Source organism: Muscardinus avellanarius, assembly GCF_963383645.1.
Source record: "Muscardinus avellanarius genome assembly, chromosome: 13".
Lineage (NCBI taxonomy): Eukaryota > Metazoa > Chordata > Mammalia > Rodentia > Gliridae > Muscardinus > Muscardinus avellanarius.
In genome coordinates this window covers 97,834,106-97,858,195 of record NC_137799.1, presented here as the reverse complement: position 1 = coordinate 97,858,195, position 24,090 = coordinate 97,834,106, and the positions used below count along the sequence as shown (strand labels likewise).

At 48.6% G+C, this 24,090-nt stretch overlaps 1 protein-coding gene across 5 annotated transcripts in view; it reads right to left on the bottom strand.

Annotated features, from left to right (window-relative positions):
- Positions 1–24,090, bottom strand: part of SPTLC1 (serine palmitoyltransferase long chain base subunit 1) — a gene marked incomplete at both ends in the record, with an annotated part of 57,090 nt that overhangs the window by 13,980 nt on the left and 19,020 nt on the right. For all 5 annotated transcript variants that reach the window (XM_080709271.1, XM_080709274.1, XM_080709270.1 and 2 more), the window contains 2 exons: positions 4,559–4,688; positions 13,299–13,431. In XM_080709271.1, coding sequence (XP_080565397.1) covers positions 4,559–4,688; positions 13,299–13,431 — 263 coding nt within the window. The remainder of the gene's footprint in view (positions 1–4,558; positions 4,689–13,298; positions 13,432–24,090) is intronic.

The following is a 24,090-nucleotide window of genomic DNA, read 5'->3' as shown; positions in this document are numbered from 1 at the left end:
ACTCCCCAAGCCCACGTATTTTCTCAGGACTTTAAAATACTCAACGCAGGAGTCTTGGGAAATGAGAAAGTACAAAATGAATTTTACAGTGTTGCTAGGAGCCTGGCATGGTGGTACTTGCTTGTGGACGGGAATATCTACCTTGTGGGGAGAACACAAATTATTTAAGTATTCTCTGAATACTGGATTTTGGTAGTTTCCCTCATTCTGCTTTTTGCATCAAAAAGATCTTCAATTTCGAACACCATTTTGATTATTTTAAACACAACACGGCGCGTAGCACTCCAGACCCCTAGAGAAACCGGGCCCAGTATCCTGGGTTCCAGGCGGGGGTCACGCAGGGCACACCAGCCGGGGCCCGGGTCGCGGCACTCGGGGCCCCGGGCCAAACTGTGCATAGCACGCCAGACCCCTGGAGAAACCGGGTCCAGTAAGACGCTGGGTCCCGGGTGGGGGTCGCGCGAGGCACGCCAGCCGGGGCCCGGGTTGCGGGACTCTGGGCCCCAGGCCGGAACGCGCGTAGCACGCCAGACCCCTGGAGAAACCGGGCCCAGTACCCTGGGACCCGGGTGGGGGTCACGCAGGGCACGCCAGCCGGGGCCCGAGTCACGGGACTCTGGGCCCCAGGCGGAGTAGTGCGGAGCACTCTGGACCCATGGGGAAACCGACCGGGTTACAGTGCTACTGAGTGAGTGCCTGATCCCACTACCTCCTCAAACCATATATACTGTCTTCTCTTATTTAAAAAAAAAAAAAAAGGAAAAGAAAAAGAAAAAGAAAAATATCGGAGAGGAGGTAAGAAAGCCATTGCGGATGCCAGGACACTGGAGATGTAGACAAAACTTATCTAAATGCAATGGAACTTATGGAAAAATTCCCCGTGAAGGAGGACTGCTGTTTCTCTATATTGTTAAGAATCTTGGACATCACCTGTAAGGAGAGAGTTTAGTGGAGACCAAGGAGAAAGGTGGTGTTGAAAGAGGTCTCCGCGATGGCGGTGGAGACTTGTATTCAGGAGAAGCAGAAACCGGATCCTACCAACCTTATTTTTTTGGAGAAATTACACCAAATGTCGAATGCTACCATTACGCATGCTTAGGAACACTGGACAACATTCAGAGTGGAAAAAGAGCCTGGGAAGGATTTGAAATGGTGGAGGCAGTGGCAATGGCAGTGGCCAGTACTCAGGGGAGGAAGAGATCTGATACATTACACCTGGAACCTTTGAAATAATAACCCCAGAGACAGTGATCGGAGCCTGCTGAGGGGTTAGGCGGGTGCCGGGGCCAATGGCTGACATCGGAGCTTGCCGTGAGGCAAGGCCACTACTGAGGCCTCTGAGGCTAGGACTGGAGCCTGCCGAGGGGTTAGACCGATGCTGGGGCCAGCGAGGCCGGCATCGGAGCCTGCCGTGAGGCAAGGCCGGTACTGGGGCCTCCGAGGCCAGGATAAGAGCATGCCGAGGGGTTAGGCCAGTGCTGGGGCCAGTGATGCTGGCACCGGAGCCTGCCGTGAGGCAAGGCCGGTACTGGGGCCTCTGAAGACGGGATTGGAGCCTGCCGAGGGGTTAGGCCAGTGCTGGGGCCAGCGAGGCCGGCATCGGAGCCTGCCGTGAGACAAGGTCGGTGCTGGGGCCTCTGAGGCCGGGATCAGAGCCTGCCGAGGGGTTAGGCCAGTGCTGGGGCCAGCGATGCTGGCACCGGAGCCTGCCGTGAGGCAAGGCCGGTACTGGGGCCTCTGAAGACGGGATTGGAGCCTGCCGAGGGGTTAGGCCGGTGCTGGGGCCAGCGAGGCCGGCATCGGAGCCTGCCGTGAGACAAGGTCGGTGCTGGGGCCTCCGAGGCCGGGATCAGAGCCTGCCGAGGGGTTAGGCCAGTGCTGGGGCCAGCGATGCTGGCACCGGAGCCTGCCGTGAGGCAAGGCTGGTACTGGGGCCTCTGAAGACGGGATTGGAGCCTGCCGAGGGGTTAGGCCGGTGCTGGGGCCAGCGAAACCGGCATCGGAGCCTGCCATGAGGCAAGGCTACTACTGCGGCCTCCGAGGCCGGGATCGAAGCCAGCTAAGGGGTTAGGCCGGTGTGGGTGCCAGCGAGACCAGAACCGGGGCTTCCCATGAGGCAAGGCCGCTGCTTGAGCCAGCGAGGTCTGGATCAGTCCACTGAGTAGCCAGGCCACTACTGGGGCCGTCAAGAGTGGGATCGGTACTTGCAATGCAGCATGCACAGAGAAATATCGCAGAAAATATAAATCAGACACTTCCCCTAATCAGCAATAACTAGGAGGAAAGGGGTAACAGGAAGAGGTTGAGCTATAGAAAGGGCCCTATAGTGAAGCAACTAATGTGACCAATCAGAGGGTATGGAATAGTGGAGGATGGAACCTCTTTAAAACGCAGGAGGTACATAAACAAATGTATCAAAGTTAATCACCGAAGAAGCGTGGGATGGAGGGAGGGGGAGGGAATGGGCTGGGGAGTAGATGAGGGCTAACTGGATGATGTGTGCTTGTATATCCTCTCAAGTCTTGTACTCCAATGTGATTGATATATGACTGCAATGCACCAATTTTAAAAATAAATAAATTTAAAAAAACCCACAACACCCCAGGTATAGGAGAAAGGGGCCCTTCCTACATATGCCCATTTCTTTCTAGAGAGGTGCCAATTTAAACTCTGCCCGTATCCCAGGAGCCTGTGGACGCACTGCCACCATACCTGTGTTGGCAGTGACTCTAAAAGGGCCCTAATTAAGCCAGGTGTGCTGACATGCGCGGCCACTCGCAGGACCTCGGAGGCCGACATGGGGAGACCGCAGGCTAGAGGCCAGCCTTGGTGACTTAGCGAGACTCTGTTCCAAAATACAAATGAAAAGGTCTGGGGCTGTAGCTTGGAGGTAGAATGCGTCTGGATTCAATCCCCAGGAACAAAACAACCTGCCTTGTTAGACAAGACCTGCTAGCCCATCTCCTTAGTGAATACGAGGCTACTTTCCATTTGTATAGAGTCCCGTGTACTCTATGAATTACTGCTCACGTCTACTGCCCATTACTTATTTTTTATAAGAAAAATACGGGGCAGGAGAAGCCTGTAAGAAACGGGATGAAAAACCCCTCCGGGAACTGCAATACTTGGGAAACTGACAAAGGTCTGATCCGAATCTGGACTGCACTGCAGCGTTTCACTTCGCTTTCGAAGGAGAGAGAAGCGTCCGAGTAGAAAACATTCAGAGTTCATATTCTTTATGTGAAAATGAAACTGAAGAAGAGTATGTCTAAAAGCCCAATGTGGAGCTATTTAGGAAGTCTACTCTAGGCAGGGAAACGTGTTATCAATTAGTGCAGAAGGGAAATTAAGTTTCAAGATACTTAATTATGCTTTTTGTTGTTATTCATAAAAAACTTCCATGGATTATATAAAACACCCGTGAAACTTGAACACGACGCCTTCCAAATCTGTAGAGTGCCGCACAGAACCGCCCGCGGGCTGGCTTCCTGGCCCTACTTTTCTGGGCGCTGTTCTTCAGTTTGGTGGCCGGCAGGCTATTACTGAATCACAATACGGGACATCTTTTTATGATCTGTAGAAAAAAGCTGATCGGTGGGCTGGTCTTAATTTCAGAATTTTCCCTGTAGATTTTTCAAAATTGTTTAAATATAAAACACTGGCCTATGGTATCTCCGGCATAAAACAGTGAGTTCATGCATATTTATCAACAGATTGTGCATATTCATGAAGCGCTGCGCTCTGGCTGCCTCCTAAACAAAGATGAGACTCCGAAACGAACAATATAAATATTTGGGAAAATGGAAATCAACCCAAAATTAAGGCTCATGATGAGCAATTCTGTGGGTCACTCTAGTTACGAGTGGGCTTCACCAGCAAAGTCCACTTGCAAAGGGCATCTGACACAAAGCGCGTGGCTGGGCTCCGGGCGGTCCCGCGTCACCTTCTCCATGCCGGTCACCAGGGGAGAAGGCACATCAGAACAGACTGCCTCTGTGCCGCTCACAGCACCGTCACCGGGGCTAAGGAGCCTGCGAGAGGTGAGAGGCCTTGTGGGCACCATCCCCAGGCCAGCCGCCGGGGACCCAGGTCCAGCAGGGAAGGCAACGGGGCCTTAATCTGTTCATAAATTAATAAATAACAACATGCTGGCATTCTTTCCTCCATGCACAGATACACCATTTATTGATACGATCAAGTCTATTTTGAATTCACTACGTACATCCCGTTAGAGCCTTAACGGGCTCTGGCTCTACCAAGGGGGCAGAGAGCGGCGCCTGGGCCTCTCCGCGGTGCACGCTGGCTCTCCCCGCTCAGCCCCGCAGGGAGCAGCCCGATCACCTCCCCCGGAGCTTGCTGGGTAATGACGGCATTGACAAGGCAATTACAATCAGACTTGGCTCTGCAACATGAAATACATGCAATAAGCAGGAACCCTTACTTAATATCCAAATGTGACCCGCAGGCAGGTTTTCAATAACAAACCACCATTTCATATATAATTTAGCAGGTTACGGAGTACAAAAGCACCGCGTGGTTCTCCTCAAAAGACTCCCACCTTTTCATCTTCGAGCTCTTGTTCCTTTAGAAGTCTCTCCAGGTCAGCCACATCGTTGTGCTTAAATAACTTGATGTCGCTGCGCGACGCCTGTAATCCCTTCTGAATGGCAAAGCAGGCAGCTCTGTCTCTGTGAGGAGAGAGGTGCACCGAGTGGGGGTTAAAGGGCTTTGTCAATGTTTTCAGAAAACGCAAGCTCGCTCGGGAGGCGGCCCGGCTCGCGCAGTCAGCTGGGGCTGGCAGGGAAGCGGGCTGGAGCGTGGTCAGCCTCCGTGCGTCCCTCTCGCAGGTCCCGCTCACAAGCGCTTGCCCCTTAGGGAGGGCCTCTCGGCCGACTCACCGGCTCGCCCTCTAAGAACACCGGCGTGCTGGGTGCACACCAGTGTGGCAGCCTGCCTCGACCCAGCGTCAGGCTGAGGAGCTCTGCCCTGAGGACAATGCTGGCAGCCCCGCCAGACATTAAGACTTAACCACACGGCCCAAGGCACCAGGCCAGCACGGGAGAGCAGGGGACACACTTGGACCCCGTGGGCTGTCACAAGACCCAGGCCTTCGCAGGTGCTGTCAGAGAAGGCCAAGCGGTGAGCAGGACTTCCACAAGTCCTCTCCTGTGGTGCTGGCAAAGACCCCTCAGGGAGCACAGCCAGCCAGTCTAACCTGCCAGCCTCGGGTACGCTCCTGCCTCTGTGTGGGGGAATCAGGAGGTCAGGGGGAATCGGGAAGGTCACCGCCACCCAGCAGCAATGACGGAGCTTCCGCCTCAGGTGGTGGTGGAGGCCAACAGGGACCTGGGCTGAAGAGCACCCAGCAGCGAGGCAGCCGTCCCCCACCCCTGCACGTGCCCAGCAGTGCCCGAGACAGCCAGGGGACAGTGGCCTAAACAAGGAACAGAGTGTCACAGCATAACGAGGCGATGCCTAGGTTCTAATTCAGTGTCACTTACACCAAGAAACAAGCCAGTAACACCGGGATGACAGACACATCAAGATGGGCTAACAGCAATCTTGAAGAAGCCATGATGAGTGTTTCAATGAAGCCGAGAGCGGAGGGGCACAGCTGTCATCCTAGTACTTAGGAGGCCGAGGCAGGAGGATCACAGGTTTGAGACCAGCCTCTGCAACTCAGCAGGACCCCATTTGAACATAAAAAAGCACGGCAATGGGAGGGAAGCCCAGAAGGGAGGTAGAGTGCCTCTGAGTTCAACTCCCAGTATTAAAAATAAAATAGTTTCGAGGAGCCAGCAGACACACTTCAAGGGGCCCACAGAGACAGTACTGAGAAGCAAAGTAGCCAGAGAGGCTGGTGGGTCGAGGAGGAGGCGGTGAGGGAGCGGCCACCGCAGGACGACCCGTAGGAGTTAAAGTCTTCTCCCCACGCCTGGCAAGCCCTCAGTCTGGAGGGTCAGGTGTCAGCGCTGGTGTCAAAGGACTGCTCTACCACCTCGTTCCCCGCCCTGGGCAGCACTGCGGCCAGGCTCACAGATACAGCTGCAGCCTGCACGCCCAGCGCCCTGGGGCACAGACCTGGGCGCTGGCCGCACCACCACCGACACCAGGCCTTGGTGTGTGCCTCCTGACTGCAGGCCCTGGTGGCTCCGGAACGCAGCAGTGCTCAGCTGAGTGTCAGTCTAGGCGGCCGAGGGGTGGTCCTCATGAACCTGCCTGGGGCGAGACTCCACTGCTGAGGGCAGAGCCAGGTCCTAAGTGCAGGACTTTGCCCGGGAACTTAGTGCAACTAAGGTGAAAGCTGGCGCCAGGCAGATCCTACGAGCCCCACCCCAGCCCGCTGTGGCTGGAGCCTCTGGAACAGCCCGTGCCCGGCCTGCCTACCTGACGTCCCCTCCAGCAGGAGCACCTGTGGCTGGCTGCCCTGATCCTGCAGCGACTCTACGTCAGCAGCAGGAGCCCACGGCCGCAGGGCCTTGAGGACTCAGCTCAGAGCACTGCAGCCGGGCGGTGCTGGCACCACAGCCGTGGCACACACAGCGCAGGGCCTTGAGGACTCAGCTCAGAGCGTCACAGCCGGGCGGTGCTGGCACCAGCCGTGGCACACAGCTGCCCGGCTCGTCCATCGCGAGGCTTCTGCTTAGAGGGGGGGGGGCCCTCCAGTGCCTGCTCACAGGCCGGTGACTCGGGACAAGTACCTGGGCCTCCCTGCCTCCAGGGAGAGGTCTGTGGAGGCCACCTACCCTCCTAGGTGCTCCCTTGGCTCCTCCTCAACTTGTCAACTGCGGATTTGGGATAAATGGGCTGGGGCTGCCCTCTAGTGTTCAAGCCGTGACAAAACACCACAGCTAAGGCCTGGCAAACCTCTATTTGGGCGCCACACAGTGCAAGTGAAGCTATGCAGCCTGCTTAGACTTTCTGGATAGGTACAGGACCATGTTATCCAGAGTAAGTATCCCATCCTTGTCTGCGGCCAGGCACTGCTGTATGCCAAGAAGAATCACGAGTTTTTCATAAACTTGAGCTGACACAGTGTAGGAAGAGCAGCTGGAGAGCTGGCGCACGCGCCATCCCAGGACTCGGGGCCCGAGAAGGGGAGCACAGGTTCACGGCCTGCCTCGGCCACTTAGATCGTTTCTAAATAAAGAATAAAAAATAGAACTCAAACAAAAGGCTTATAGAACTGATCAACAAATTCAGCAAAGTATCTGGATACAAAATCAATCTTAAAAAATCAGAAGCTTTTCTGTACACCAACCATAAATCCACTGAAAAAGAAATTCAGAAAACACTTCCACTCAGGATCTCCCACAAGAAAATAAAATACCTAGGAATAAACTTGACCAAGGAGGTAAAAGATCTCTACAAAGAAAATTATTCAACACTGAAAAAAGAAATTGAAGATCTTAGAAGATGGAAAGATCTTCCATGTTCATGGATTGGCAGAATAAATATCATTAAAATGGCCATCCTCCCAAAGGTGATCTACAGATTTAATGCAATGCCCATTAAACTACCAAGATCATTCCTCACAGATATAGAAAAATCAGTCCTTAAATTTATCTGGAATAACAAAAAGCCTAGAATAGCCAAGGTAGTTCTCAGCAACAAAAATCACGCAGGAGGAATCACAATACCTGACTTTAAACTATACTACAAAGCCATTGTAATAAAAACAGCATGGTACTGGCAAAAGAACAGATACATAGACCAATGTAGCAGAATAGAAGACCCAGAAACAAGTCCACACACTTTCAGCCAATTGATTTTTGACAAAGGGGCCAAAAACATACACTGGAAAAAAGATAGCCTGTTCAACAAATGGTGTTGGCAAAACTGGTTAACCATATGCAGAAAGTTGGATATTAATCCCACTTTTTCACCCTGTACAAAAGTCAACTCACGATGGATCAAAGACTTGGAAATTACACCAGAGACCTTGAAGCTCCTTGAAGAGGGCATAGGTCCAACACTACAACACATAGGCACAGACAAACATTTCCTCAACAAGACCCCAAAGGCACAACAAATTAAAAGGAGAATCAATACATAGGATTGCATGAAACTGAAGAGCTTCTGTTCAGCAAAGGAAACTATCAAGAATCTCAATTGAGAGCCAACAGAATGGGAGAAGATTTTTGCCACCTACCCCTCCGATAGAGGACTAATATCTAGAATATACAGAGAACTCAAGAAACTCAACACTAAGAAAACAAAGCATCCAATAACAAAATGGGCAAATGAACTAAATAGACACTTCACAAAAGAAGAAATTCAAATGGCCAATAAATGCATGAAAAAATGCTCAACATCACTGGCAATCAGAGAGATGCAAATCAAAACTATGCTGAGATTTCACCTAACTCCAACTAGAATGGCCATCATTCAAAACACAAACAACAACAGATGTTGGCGAGGATGTGGAGAAGTGGGAACTCTAAGACATTGTTGGTGGGATTGCAAATTAGTGCAACCACTTTGGAAAACAGTATGGAGAATCCTCAGAAGAATGGGAACAAATCTACCATTTGATCCAGCAATACCACTGTTGGGTATCTACCCAAAAGAAAAGAAACCAAACTACCAAACTAATGCATGTGTATCTATGTTCATAGCTGCACAATTCACCATAGCCAAACTATGGAACCAGCCAAGATGTCCATCAACAGATGAATGGATTACAAAACTGTGGGATATGTACACAATGGAATTTTACTCAGCCATTAAAAAACTCAATTACATCATTTGCAGGGAAATGGATGGAACTGGAGGACATTATGCTAAGTGAGATTAGTCAGTCACAAAAAATAAGAAATCAGATGCTTTCCCTAATATGTGAGAGTTAGGGAGAAATGGGTCATAGGAGGAACTCTTGAAAGAGGAAATCCTATAGAGGAGCAAACAAGACAACCTAAAGGAGGAGAAAGGAGGGGGAAGAGGAAAATCTCTAAAACACACAATGTACTTAATCATATCAAAGTCAATCACTAAGCCAAGCAAGGGAGGGAGGGACGGGGAGGGAACGGGGTGGGAATTGGGTAGGGGTTAAATCAGTGATGTGTACATGTCTGTACACACAAGTTTTTTACCCCAATATGTTGTATGAATATAATGCACCAATACAAAAAATTAAAAGAAAAAAAAATAGGGCTGTGGGAGCCGGGCGTGGTGGTGCATGCTTGTAATCCCAGCATTCGGGAGGCTGAGACCAGAGGGTCCTGGTTCGCAGACAGCCTCAGCTAGGGCTCTCTGCAACTCAGTGAGACCCGGTTTCAAAATAAAGAATAAAAAAATAGGGCAGGGGTGTAGCTCAGAGGTAGAATGCCTCTAGGTTCCATCCCCAGACCTGCAAAAAAAAAAAAAAAAAAAAAAAAAGGCCAGAAACTGACTGACCAGATAGCAATCAGTATGAAAGAACTTAGATGGAAAATTTAAGAGAGCTGTTTAAAAAAAAAATCAGCGAGTTTGAAGAAGACTCAAACTATTAACATTCAAATAGATAACCAATAAAGAGACGGAAGTAATAAAGTAAGTCCAGCAGAACTCCTGAGCTAAAAACTACACTAAATGAGCATGAACCAAAAATACAAACAGAAGTCTTCCACAGCAGGGCAGATAAACAAAACGAGATCACAAGCCCACAGTCAGAGGAGGGGAACGAGCAGAGAGGAAGCAGAACGCTAGTTAGAAAGCGCATTCCAAGGAAGAGCACAGAGAACTCCCAAAGCCAAGAGGACACGAGCGCCACGGCACAGGGAAGCCAAGACCATGAATCAGACTGACCTCAACCAAGCCTGCACCAATGTGTCACATTCTCAACAGTCAAAGACCAAGAGATTTGCAGGAAGTTAGAGAAGACACAGCAAATGCAGAGGGCATCCAGCGCACGTGAAAGCAAGACTTCTCAGGAGAAATGTCGCAGGTCAGGAGACAGGGGAGTGAGATTTTCCACAGTACACCGGAAGACAACTGCCGAGCCAGGGCACTACCATCCGTCAGGAGAGAGGCACACAGTCCCAGAGGAGCAGAAGTGAGAGGGTGCATCCCTACAAGACCTGCACGGCACGAAATGATAACGGTGGCTTTTCAAACTCAAAGAGAGGGAAATGTTAGCAGGTAGGTAAGAAGGAAACCTGGAAGGCATAAAATTCACTGGTAAGAGCAATTATACAAATCCAGAATGTTAAAATATTGGAAACATGGTGCATAGGCCATTCATAACTTTAGTATGAAGACTAAAAAACAAACAATCAAACATAAGCAGCCGCTTTAATAATATTAAGCAATAGGCAATTTTGAAAGATGTAAAGTGGGATATAAATAATTTAAACATGGGGAAGCAGAGAACAAGTATAGTTTAATTACTGGTATATTTTCTTTATTTCCTTTTTTCTGTTCTTATCTTCATTGATGATGTTCGGGGCACTATTATTTAAAAACAGCTTGTAATAATCAAAGGATAATTTTCTGTGAGCCTCCTGGCAACCAGGACGTAAAAATTTGAGAGATCAACGAACTAAGAACCAAGGAGTCAACACATGCTACTGGGTAAACCACTTGCCACAAAGCAGCTCTGACAAGTGAGGAAGAGAAGAAAGGCGCCTCAATAGAAACGAGATGAGCCAGAAGATGTCTGTGGGCGATCGGCGATCGCCAGTCATCAAGAGTGCAGAGCAGCAGATTCTCCGGCTCAAAGGCAGAGTGACCGAGAGGAGAACAAGACACAACTCCATGTGCCTACAGCAGGCCGGCTTGACCTCTGGGGACACACGCTGGACGCGAAGGCAGGCAGTCGGAGCGTCCACAGGACGGCAGGCGAGTCAAAGCGGGAGGAGCCATACTCGATCAGATATAGTAGTGTTTTGGGGGAGGAACTGGGGAAGGAACCCAGGGCATGCTACCTCTGAGCTCCAGCCAGCCCTTTCTTACTCTTTCATTCTGAAACGCGATCTCACTAGGTTGCGGAGGCTGGCTGTGAACCTGTGGCCCTCCTGTCTCAGCCTTCCAAGTACAGGATTGCAGCGTGCACCACCACGCCCAGCGTTGCAGGTAGACGTGAAATGTCCCCTCAAGAGCTCATCTGCTGGAGTCTGGATCTGACGTAATTGAGTCATAAGGCTCCAATCCAGCAGTAGATAATGTATGGTAGCGTATTCATCGGGTGTTGGCCTGGCCAGGAGGGTGAGGCCGGGACACATCCCTGGGGCTGGCCTTGGGGTTATACATTGTTCCTTCCCCCCTACTCTTTGTTTCTGGCCCCCGAGACCCAAAGTCCACAGCTCACACAGACTGAGCCCGAAAAACGTAAGAAAATCAACCTTCTTTCCATGAGGTCTGGCTGAGAGTGCTGCTGGAGCACCCAGCTGGATGAAGACGCTTACACCAAGAGCAGTGGAGAGACAAGAAAGGCCACCGTGCACTAATGACGGGGTCAGTTCAACAAGGGAGCACTTCACACACACGCATCCCTGAAACGCCCAGGTGTAAAGCAACAGCAGTCTACAGGAGAGGCGGGCTCCGGCACAGCAACACGGGCTAGACTGCCCACTCCCAGCAATGGGCGGGTCACCCCACAGAAATCAACGGGGCAGCAGCAGACTCGAGTGGCCCCTAGACCGCGCGGAATCTAGAAACGGTAGTGATGGAGTCACGAGCAGTATGGTTACCAGAGGCTGGGAGGGGCCGGCCAATGGCACAGGCTAGTCAGAGAGAAGGAGCCCGGCGGGCCAGTGCAGACGGTGAATGCAGAGGACTGTGCACTGTGTATCACAAAACTGCGAGGAAAGTATACTGAAAGTTTTCACCATTAAAAAAGACAAACGCTCCAGGAGACAGAGATGTTTAAACTGACTTAAACATTACACAGTGTATAGATGGATCAAAAGATCACAGTACCTACAAATTGTTACATTTTATGAATGTTATTATGTAGCTAAAAATAAATTTAAATAAAATAAAGTGAAAGAGAAGACTTCAGATGCCAAGTGATACACTGGAAACCGGAGTTTCAAGGCCCCATGTAGAGCACATGAGGTACTTAGTTCAGATTTCCTACTGGTTAAAGCCAAACATATAGCCGGGCGTGGTGGCGCACACTTGTAATCCCCGCACTTGGGAGGCAGAGACAGGCGGATCGCACAGGTTCAAAGCCAGCTGCACTGGCTTAAGAGACCCTGTTTCCAAAATAAAAAAAATATAAAAATAGGTCTGGGAGTGTAGCCCGGAGGTAGAAGTGTTTCCAGGAACCCCAGTACCACCAATAAATAAATAAATAAATAAATAAATAAATAAATAAACAAACAAATAAATAAATGAAACCAAACACACAGCACAGTATGTATTATCTGACAAAGGAAGTTATGAGTTCACCTGTACCCTAAACACATTCTCAACTTAGGGAGAAACTGATAGGGGATGCTTGTATAGAGCGACACAGGATGGCGCCGCAGTTGCCTAACTGTGCTTTTAACTAGAGACCAAGACACACTGTTTCAATGACCAGATCTCGAGTTGAAGATGGGTCCTTCATATTGTTTTTTAAAAACTGCGTAGCTGGGCGTGGTGGTGCACGCCTGTAACCCCAGCATTTGAGAGGCTGAGACGGGAGGATCGCGGTTCACGGCCAGCCTCAGCTACTTAGTGAGGGCCTCTGCAACTCAGTGACACCCGGTTTCAAAATAAAGAATAAAAAATAGGGCAGGGAGTGTAGCTCGAAGGTAGAATGCCCCTGGGTTCCATCCTCAGTACAGCAAAAAACAAAAACAACAAAACAAAACAAAACCTATGTGCAAAAAATAAACAAAAATATCCCTTTTCATGGTCTCAGGTGGAGCGATGGAGGCCTGCAGGGTTTCTGCGGGGCAGTCCGGTGTGGGCTCTGCTCTGCAGCAGGTGCGATGGGAGGCCGTGCACTGAGTCCCACGGGCCAGGCGGCAGGTCCTGACGTCCAGTTACTCCCACCCTTTCCTGAATGTCAGCACTCCTTCAATTATTTACTGCACTGGTATTAGTTACTACCACTAAGAGATGAATACTACCTCCAGGCAAGAAGGAGCACAAATAGTCCCAGAGACAGAGAAGTGTCAGCTGCGGGCGGGCGTGCGGCCGCCAAGGAGAAGCATGGGGAGGCGGGCCCATCGATACCCGAGTGACGCGGTGCGCAACGCCGGCCTCCCGGAGCCGCCTTGAGGGGAGGCCCGCAGGCCTTGACCGGGCTTAGCTTCAACGCAAGATTCTCCAGGGCGGTCAGTACTGCTGCCAAAGGAACGGTGCTAGAACAGGTGAAGGGTACTCACACGAACACGATGTCCCCTCGCTTGGAGTAGGCGGGGATCGCGCTGGCGATGGTGGAGAACCCGTAAGAGTATATAATGGCCTCCTCCGTCTTCATAAACTTTGCTAGGCGCTCCTCCAGATCCAAATGGACGTCTATTTCAACAGAAAGGCAGAGGCTAAACTGTCTGACAATTCTTCCTCTATCGCAGAATGAAGAACATAACGGTTTAATTATTAACACTTCTACCTTATGGTAAGTAGGATTATTTTTAAAGAATAAACTATAAAAGCTCTTGGAATAATTCTGGGCCAGAAACACTGTGGTTTTTTTTTTTTTTTTTTTAATGGTACTGGGGATTGAACTTAGGGGCATTCTACCTTTGAGTTACAGCCCCATCTCTATTTTAATTTTTAGTCTGAAATGGAGTCTACGATGCTAAGAAGGATGGTCTTGAACCCGCGACCCTCCTGTCTCAGCCTCCCCGGCACTGGAGTCCCCGGCGTGCACAGTGCACCAGGCTGGGCCAGAGCACTTGTGAAGTAAGTGGACTAATCAGCCACCCTCTGTCTGTACAACTTGCTACTGGGGCAGTTTCCCCCCGGCCCCATAAAAACTCCAGATCCACTGACTCGACCTGCTCTAACTTCCCGACCGCGGACCCCGAGGCACATTAAGTTATTAATGGCCTTCTGCGTTTCCCAGGAGGGTGGCGGGCACACAGGCACGGGGATTCCAGCGACCTCTTCTCTCACACCACGTCAGCTCTTGGCTGGCACCTGCCGTCACCGCGCCAGAGGACCGAGCTGCTTCTGAGTGTCCAAGGGTGAACTGGGGAATTCGAGTTCGGGGCACCGAAAGAAGTAGGGTCCTTTCGCAGAAGCAGTGAAAGAAGAGTGCTGATGCGGTGACGGGGTAAATCATTGTTTTTATCTCCCTGTCAAATCACGACTCCCTGAGCCTTCCACCTCCTGGGCTGACACACGAGGCTTGTTGGGCTGGAAGGACAATCGTCAGGGTGAACGGGGAGCCCAGCATTTGGGCCTCAGAACTTACATTTTTTCCTTTGTTCTTTTTTTGTGGTGCTGAGCTACACCCCCAGACCTGTTTTATTTTTTGTTTGGAAATAGGGTCTCACTGGATCGCTGCCAGCCTCATTAAGTTGCCGAGGCTGGCCATCACACCTGTGGCTCTCCTGTCTCGTCTCCCAAGTACTGGGATCGCAAGTGTGCCACATGCCTGGCTCCGAGCGGTTTTAAGGTGAGATGTTGTCGAGGAGAGCCGTGAGCTTTCATCATCACGGTGGCTCCTCTCACTGCACAGGACCCGCACCTGGAGGACCAGGCAGCGCTCCGCGCGCGTGTGCGGGGCGGCAGGCCTCCCAGAGGCCGCGAGACGGTGGAGAAGGAGCACGCCCACCGAAGGGCACAATGAGCTGGGCACGCGGCAGGGGTCTGCACACTGCCAGGTGAGCGCTGCGGTGCGCTGCCAGCAGAGCCCAGTCTGGCCATATGTAGACTCCAGGGGCGTTACCGAATGGACAAAACGAAAGACATCCCAGGCCAGTAAGTATCACCAAACAGCAAGCAAGCTTCTCACCATTTACTAGTCCCAGTGCTTACCACCACAGCCCGTAAGAAACGGACAGAACGATGCACTCAGCCGTCACTGCCGGCCGCGTCCTGGACACCGCGTCCTGGACACACTGGACGCCTCTCATTCCGTTGACACTAAGTACATGTCGGACTGCACAACACTAAGCTTAGCGCTGGGTCCCGGCTGGCCTGCCGCACGGGGCAGTGGAACGGACACCGCTCCGGGCCAGGCTCCTGACCTGACCGAGGAGAGACGCTGAAGGCTTCAGGCAGAGTCTGGCCAGAGCGAGAAGGGCGGAGGCTGTGAGCTCAGCACGGCCAGCAGGGGTCAGTGTGCCCCAGTGCACTCCCCCGAGGGCACTTCACAGCACTGTGATGGGGGCCCCTGCCGCAAACCCTCGCAGCCGGGCCAGCGCGCAGGCAGCCGGGCCAGCGGGCTGCCTCCGCTTCATATCTCCCTCTGCAAAAAGAAAGCCAGGCGGGCCGCTGGCACCCGGGGCACCTGGGAGGCTGAGACAGGAGGAGCGCAGGCTCGCGGCCAGCCTCAGCAACTTAGTGAGCCCTCTGTGACCTAGTGAGTTGTTTCAAAATACAAGAATACAATTGGGATGGGGGTGTAGCTTGGAGGTAGAATGTCCCTGGCTTTCATCCCTAGCAACATACACACACACTCATAAATGAAAAATAAAATAAAATAGGGCTCGGGGTGCAGCCCGGAGGCAGAAGCCCCTGCACTCCATCCCCAGTACCACACGCCCACAAAGAAAAGCATGCTGTGGATACAGACAGCCTCCGCCACCCACAGAAGGGCTCCCGAGCCACTGTGCAGGCTCCTCGGCCCTCACGGCAAAGGCAGCTGAGTGTCCACTGTACAGATGAAGGAGGCCCTGCTTCAGGAGACAGAGGGACTGGCGGCTAGAAGCAGCAGGCTGAGACAGCCCGTGCCTCTGTGCGCTCATCAGGCCGCCTGCAGTCGCGGTGGTTCCTCTTTAGACAGGACGCCAGTGACTTCCCAGTCCTTGACTAATCTCCCGTCTAAAAGGCCTTGCCGGGCGTGGTGGTGCACGCTTGGAATCCCAGCATTTGGAGGCTGAGGCGGGAGGATGCGGTTCGCGGCCAGCCTCGGCTGCTTGGTGAGGCCTCTGCCATCCAGCGAGGCCGGTGCGCTCGGATCGGAGGCGGGACGCACCGTCCTGCCTGCCGTCTATCTGAGGGCTCTGGGTTCTGGCGCTGTCAGCCTTGCAGAGCAGGTTCGGTGACAGGTAAACAGAGAGCACTGCAGAACCTGTTTCTCCCCAGGGAGGCGAGCAGCGAGCAGGAGCGCAGGCAGGGCGCAGCTCTGGGCCTCCGTGTCATGTCTCCTGTGAGATCAACCTCAGCACCCGGCTGCTTCGGCTTTGCATGGGGCTACACTCAGACACTGTTAGTCACAGTGACAGGGAGGAGGTCTGGCTGAGCCGGAGCCACTCCGACTTCTCTGCCACATGGGGCCGTGGCCACACCTGCCCCGGTAAAGGCTGATGGACGCTCGGACCCCCACACCTGGCACACTGCAAGCATCACGCTACGTAAGGCTTTGCTCTATTAAACCACTGTTTGCAGGCTGGCGTGGTAATCCCCGCACTTGGGAGGCTGAGACAGGAGGATCGCACAGGTTTGAAGCCAGCCTCAGCAACTTAGTGAGACCCTGTTTCCAAATAAAGTATAAAAAAAATAGGTCTGGGAGGATAGGCCAGAGGTAGAAAAGCCCCTGGGGGTTCCACCCCCAGTACCACAAAAAATAATAAAACAAAAACCAAAACAAAACAAACCCCCAAACAACAAACTACTGTTTGTATGTTTTCTTTTTTTCTTTTGTGGTACTGGAGATGGAACCCAGAGGTGTTCCATCTCCAAGCTACATCTCCAACCCAGCCTTACTTTCTTATTTTGAAACAGGGTCCCACTAAGTTACAGAGGGCCTTACTAAATTACTAAAATGGTCTCAAAGCCGTGACCCTCTTGTCTCAGCCTCCCAAGTACTGGGATTGCATGCATGTACCACCATGCACGGCAAAGGTTTTTCTTTTAAAAGGAAAAACTTTTGGGGAGGGCTACTGAGGATGAACCCAGGGCATTCTACCTCCGAGCTACACTCCAGTCCTATTTTAGTCCTTATATATTTTTTGAAATAGGGTCTCACTGAGTTACAAAGGGCCTCGCTAAGTAGCCGAGGCTGTCTGCGAACCACAATCCTCTAGTCTCTGCCTCCTGAATGCTGGGATTACAAGCGTGGGAATGTTGTGCCACCATACCCTGCTGTTTTCTTATAATTAAGTTCCATACATTTCCAATAGTTGGAGACTCTACTTTTAAGAACACTCATCTGCTGGGTGCAGTGGTGCACACCTGGAATCCCACTACTTGTGAGGCTGAGACAGGAGGATTGCAGGTTTGTGGCCAGCCTCAGCAACTTAGCGAGGCTCTGATTCAAAAGAAAGAATAAAATAGTGATGAGGGCACCTCTCAGAGGTACAACCCGCAGCCCCATTCAGCCCCAGCATCCTACCACATGCACAAAAGCCACCCGTCAGTTACTTAAAACGAGGAGAGATCACGGCCTTCTCGGTTGCTTTCCCAAGGAAAGTCCATAAAGCACATAACTTACAACAGTTTACAAACAACAGACTATATTTTCTGTTAAGAACTTCAAAGTCTTGTGAACATACTATTCTAAAACAAAAAACAAAAATCAAAAGTCCCTAGCAACATGGATAATTTTTCCTAAAAGTAAAAATAGCACTTAGGCATTCTCTCTCTTTTTTTTTTTTTTTGGTGGTACTGGGGTTCCTGGAAGCCCTTCTACCTCCAGGCTCTACACTCCCAAACCTAATATATATATAGTTTGGAAACAGGGTCTCTTAAGCCAGCACGGCTGGCTTCGAACCTGCGCGATCCTCCTGTCTCCGCCTCCCAAGCGCGGGGATGACAAGCGTGCCCACAGCGCCGGCTGAGGCACTCTTGAGAACTTAAATGTAGAACAGGATGGTTCTCAAACTGTCTTCACATGAGAATCTCAGTGATTCTTCCCAGAATGTTATGAGCTGCGAAATCAAAGACTGTTCCCACCCCACACCTAAGAACACCACGACCCCACGACAGGCAGGAAGAAGCGCCACATTCAGGGAACGTCTGGCTCCATGTCCTTTCTGCTGACACGTGCAGTCCTGGCTGAGCAGGCTGCTCAAAAGCAAGCAGATACGAAAAACACTCAAATAAATAACCACTTGCTTTTCTTTCTTTTTTATTTTTACTTTACTTTTTGTGGTGCTGGAGATTGACCCTATGGGCAATCTACCACCAGGCTACACTCCCAGCCCTATTTATTTTTAATTTAGAAACAGCCTTGCTAAGCGGCTGAGGTTGTCCTCGAATCTGTGTCGGCCTCCTAATTAAGTACTAGGATTACAGGCACTGGCCACCACACCTAGCCCAACTGTTTACTACTGGCTCTACAACAGAATTAAAAGCCCTCATCTCAAAATGGCGACTGCAGGACGCAGCACATCTCAGTAGCTGAAACAAATAAAATTCAACTACTGAGAAGGCAGAGTCTAGACAAGCAAAATAAAGACAGCTTACGAACCAAACAGAAACAGGAATCACGATGGAAGGAATTCCAGTAACTCTGAACTGCGAGATCCACTGCAAAAGCCCAAGCGCACAATGGACCTGCTGCGGACTGGCCGCGGGCCCAAGCCGTGATCCCTGGCTCTGGCCAGCACTCGTGTGGCAGTCCCAAGAAATCCAGATAAATAATCCATGTGCTTGAAAGCAGCTACAGGCCTCCAACATCGTATGCGGCGAGCAGAGTCCTAGCGAAAATCCTGCATGCTCACCAAAGGTGATAGCCGCAGCGGCATAGCCAGCACTCCAGAGACCAGGCAGCCGGGTGTGCCCAGAAAAGCCGGGGGACCCAGCGGCACAGCGAGCCCTCCAGAGTCCTGGGATGGAGCAGCCAGGTAATCCTGTATGCACAGAAAAGCCGGGGGAACCCAGCGGCACAGCGAGCCCTCCAGAGTCCTGGGATGGAGCAGCCAGGTAATCCTGTATGCACAGAAAAGCCGGGGGACCCAGCGGCACAGCGAGCCCTCCAGAGTCCTGGAATGGAGCAGCCAGGTAATCCTGTATGCACAGAAAAGCCGGGGGACCCAGCGGCACAGCGAGCCCTCCAGAGTCCTGGGATGGAACAGCCAGGTAATCTTGTGCAATGAGAGACTAGGTTCAAAAGCTGACAACAGGGTACAGAGCAAGTAAGAGACATTGGAATATACTCCAGAATCTACCAGTGATCAGACACACAGATATTATATGGGCCCAGCCCCGTATTTGTAAATTAGTAGGACTTTTTTTCTTTTTCTTTGGGTTTTGTTGGTTTGGTTGTTTGTTTTGCTTTGTTGTCTCACACTGTCACTATTCTTTTTATAGCATTTTATTTTTTCTTTTGTTTTTGTCTTCGATTATAATTGTTAGCTTCTGTATCTTGTTGTGTTACTTTGTTCGTGTTTGTTTGCCCCTTCACCCCATTCCTCTTACAAACTTCCTCACACTAGCCTATCTACTCTCTTCTCTCAAAACTTTATTTACCCTTACTGTACCTCCATGTTTAATATTCAAGGTATTTCACATCCCCAGACTTAAATACTCTAACTAAGACAGTCTTACTTTCTAACCTTCTCTCATTCTCATCCAGATACTACCTTATTATACTTAAATTCATACTAAACCTAACCATGTCCCTACCTTACCAAATCCTGTACCCGTCACCCAGCTACCTCCCCAATACTCAACCCTCACCACTGGAAAAAGCACTGTTTACCTGCCGGCACCTCTGAATCCTACTGCTAAGAATGGATTTGACATAATACCCACAAATGACGTGAAGATATCAGAAAAGCAAGCCTGACAACCTTGAAAATATGAGCTCTAGGGCAGTGAAGAGACAACAGCAATCAGGAATACTCACCTACAAGAAATGCAAGAAGGGGAGTTCCGAATCCTGATCTACAATATGAAGAAAGGCCTCAAATCAAGTGTTCAGAAAATGAAAGAGGAAATAGACACTAAGAAAAAATCAGAAAGAGGTCTGGAATGAAATGAGTCAATAAATGAAATGAAGACAGCAACAGAAAGAAATTCTGGAAGATTAGATGAAATGGAAAGTAGAGTATTATTACTAGAAGACAGCTCATTCAAAACTGAAAGCAGCCTGTCAGCGTGAGCACTGAGCTGGCTGTGTCTTCTGGAGGAGCAGGACAGTTCTGAGACAGGACCATCGTCCTGCAGGAGGAACAGTGGCCTTGCTTCTTGATGGTCTTCACTGTGTGTTTTAAAACAACATAAAACTCTTTTGACCTGTAACTTAAAGATCATAAACTTCAGGCAATAACATTTTCTGTGTAAGCTCTTAAAATTATTTTGGGGGATCATAGCTTGTTTTATTTTGTGCTATAAAATTAACAGTATTAATTGACTTATATTCTTAGAAAAAACAAACCAAAACTGAAAGCAATCAACAGCACACAGAAGTCATTACAGCAACAAACCTAAACATCCGATAACTGTGGGACAACAGGAAACGAAGGGATAGACGTACAGACCAAGGGCATTCATAATCTCTTCAGAGAAACAATTTCAGAGAACTTTCCAAACATGGAAAGAGACTTGGACCTGCACGTCCAGGAGACATACAGAACACCATTAAGACAAGATCAAAGAAGGACCTCCCCACGCCACGTAAGAATCAAAATGACCAACAGAGAAGCCAAGGGAAGAACCTTAAAAGCAGTGAGAACAGCCGGGCGTGGCGGTGCACGCTTGTAATCCTCACACTTGGGAGGCTGAGACAGGAGGATCGCACAGGTTCAAAGCCAGCCTCAGCTACTTAGTGAGGCTCTCAGCAACTTAGTGAGACCCTGTTTCCAAATAAAATATAAAAAAAAAATAATATAGCCTAGAGGTAGAAAGCCTCTGCGTTCCACAAGCACACCAAAAATCACCCCGGACTATACAACTCAAGTCATAAATGCCAGGAGAGACAGGGGTGATGTGATCCAGACCCTGGAATGAAACAACTTCCAACCAAAACTGCTATATCCAGCAAAATAATTATTCAAAATTGATGGAGAAATAAAAGTGTTTCAAGATAAGCAGGATCTCAAAAAATTCATGAATTCAAAGCCAACACTAGAGAAAATACTTAAAGAAATAAACCATAAAGAAGAAAAAAGCAGCAATTTTCAGAACCAGAGAAGAGATGAAGTTGATCAGTGGGGCAATCTAATTAAAGAAGAAATAACATTATACCAAACAGAAGACAGAATGCAAAATGTCAGGAGACAAAAATTATATTTCAATAATAACTCTGAACATGAAAGGACTTAACTCACCAACCAAAAGTCATAGACTGGCAACGTGGATTAAAAAACATAATCCAAATATATACTGTTTGCAAGAAATTCACCTTACAGCTAAAGATATTCACAGACTGAAAGTGAAAGGATGGAAAAAGATATATCATGCCAATGGAGACCAAAAACGTGTAGGGATAGCAACGCTGATATCCAACAAAACAGACTTTAAGCTAAAACACATCGGAAGAGATAAAGCAGGGCACTTCCTTTTGGTAAAAGGAACAAATCACCAAGAGGATATAATGACAGTAAATGTTTAGCCCCAAATGTGGGGCAGACACATTTTTAAAACAAACCCTTCTGGACATCAAATCTTAAATAGACCCAAATACAATAATATTGGGAGGCTTCAACACACCTCTCACACCACTAGATCGATCTTCAAGGCAAAAGATGAGTAAAGACTTTTCAGAACTAAAGAAAACTATAAACCATATGGACCTAATAGACATTTACAGAATATTTCAACCAGGAACAACAGAAACACATTCTTTTCAGCAGCCCACAGAACCTTCTCCAAAATAGATCACATCCTGGGACACAAAGCAAGCACCAGCAGATTCAAAAGATGTCATATAATTCCCTGCATCTTTTCAGACCATAATGGAATGAAAGTAGAAATCAACAACAGGAAGACCAAAAGAAACTATTTAAATACATGAAGACTAAACGATTGAAGGACGAGTGGGTAAGATCAGAAATTAGGGGAGAAATAAATTTCTAGAATTAAATGAAAATAAAGAAACAACTTATCAAAATTTATGGGACACTTTGAAGGCAGTGTTAAGAGGAAAGTTTATAGAACTGAGTGCCCGCATGAGAAGGACAGAAAGCCGCCAAGTAAACAACATATCAAGGACCGAGGAAGACTGCAACGGTCTAATCCCAAAGCCAGCAGATGCCAGGAAATTAGTAAAATCAGAGCAAGAATAAATGAAATAGAGGAAAAAAAAAAACAAAGAATCAACAAAACAAAAAGCTGGTTCTTTGAAAAGATTAATAAGACTGACAAACCTGTGGCTAACCTAACCAAATGAAAAAGAGAATCAACTCAAATTATTAAAATCAGAAATGAAAAAGGAGACACCACACAGACAGTGAGGAAATTCAAAGGATAATCAGAAACTATTTTGAAAACTTATACTCCAATAGACTAGAAAACATGGAAGAAATTGATAGATTCCTAAGCACAGTTAACCTACCTGAACTGAACTAAGAGGACACAGCAAGCCTAAACCAACCAAGAGCAAGCAAAGAAATAGAAACGGCGATAAAAATTCTGCCATCAAAGAAAAGCCCAGGCCCTGATGGGTTTCCAGCTGAATTCTACAAATCCTCCAGTGAAGAACTAATCCCAATCCTTCACAAATTGTTCCAGTAAATTGAAAGAGATGGAATTCTCCCAAGTTCTTTCTACGAGGCCAATATCACATTAATCCCCAAACCAAAAAAGATACCTCAAGAAAGGAAAATTACAGACCAATATCCTTGATGAACACAAATGCAGAAATTCTAAATAAAACACTAGCTACACGCATTCAAAACCCTCTCAAGAGAATTATACACCATGACCAAGTCGGTTACATCCCAGAAAAGCAAGGCTGGTTCAACATACATAAATCATTACACATTATTCACCAGCTAAATAGAAATGAGAACAAAAACCACATGATCATATCAATAGATGCTGAAAAAGCATTCGACAAAATCCAACACCCATTTATGTTAAGAACACCGCAGAAAATTGGAAGAGAAGGAACGTATTTCAGCATCATTAAGGCAATACACAAAAACCCAAAGCCAACATCATATTGAATAGGCAAAAACTGCAAGAATTTCCTCTAAACAGGAGCAAGACAAGGATGCCCACTATCACCACTTTTTAAATATAGTCCTCGAGACTCTTCCCACAGCAATAAGAAGGAAATCAAAGGAATTCAAATAGGAAGAATTAAAATACCAACAACATTCTCCATAGACCTAGAAAAGTCAGTCATGAATTTTATATGGAGAAAGAAAAGACCCTGAATAGCCAAAGCAATTCCCAATTCTATCCTTACTTGCAGATGACATGATCCTTTACCTAGAAGACCCAATGAACTCAACCAAAAGACCACTGGAGCTGATTAACCAATTCAGCAAACTTGCAGGATACAAAATCAGTCTAAAGACATCAGTAGCTTTTCTTTATGCCAACAATGAATCCACAATGAAAGAAATAAAGAAAACAATTCCATTCACTATAACCTCAAAACCAATAAAATGCCTAGGAACAAACCTAACCAAAGATGTAAAACACCTATACAACGAAAACTATAAAACACTAAAGAAAGAAACTGAAGATGACCTTGGAAGATAGAAAGATCTCCCTTGCTCATAGATAGGTAAAATAAATATCATCAAAATGGCCATTTTGCCAAAATAATCTATGGATTCAATGCAATTCGTATTAAAATACCAATGACATTCTTCATAGACCTAGGAAAATCAGTCATGAATTTTGTATGGAGAAACAAAAGACCAGAATAGCCAAAGCAATCCTCAGCAATAAGAATCAGGCAGGAGGCATCACAGTCCTGGACTTGAAATGATACATAGAGAATAGTAGTAATAACAGCATGGTACTGGCACAACAACAGGCAGACCGACCAGTGGAACAGAACAGAAGACACAGAAGCACACCCACACACCTACAGTCAACTGATCTGTGACAAAGGGGCCAAACTTGAACGCTGGAGAAAAGACAGCCTTTTCAACAAACGGTGCT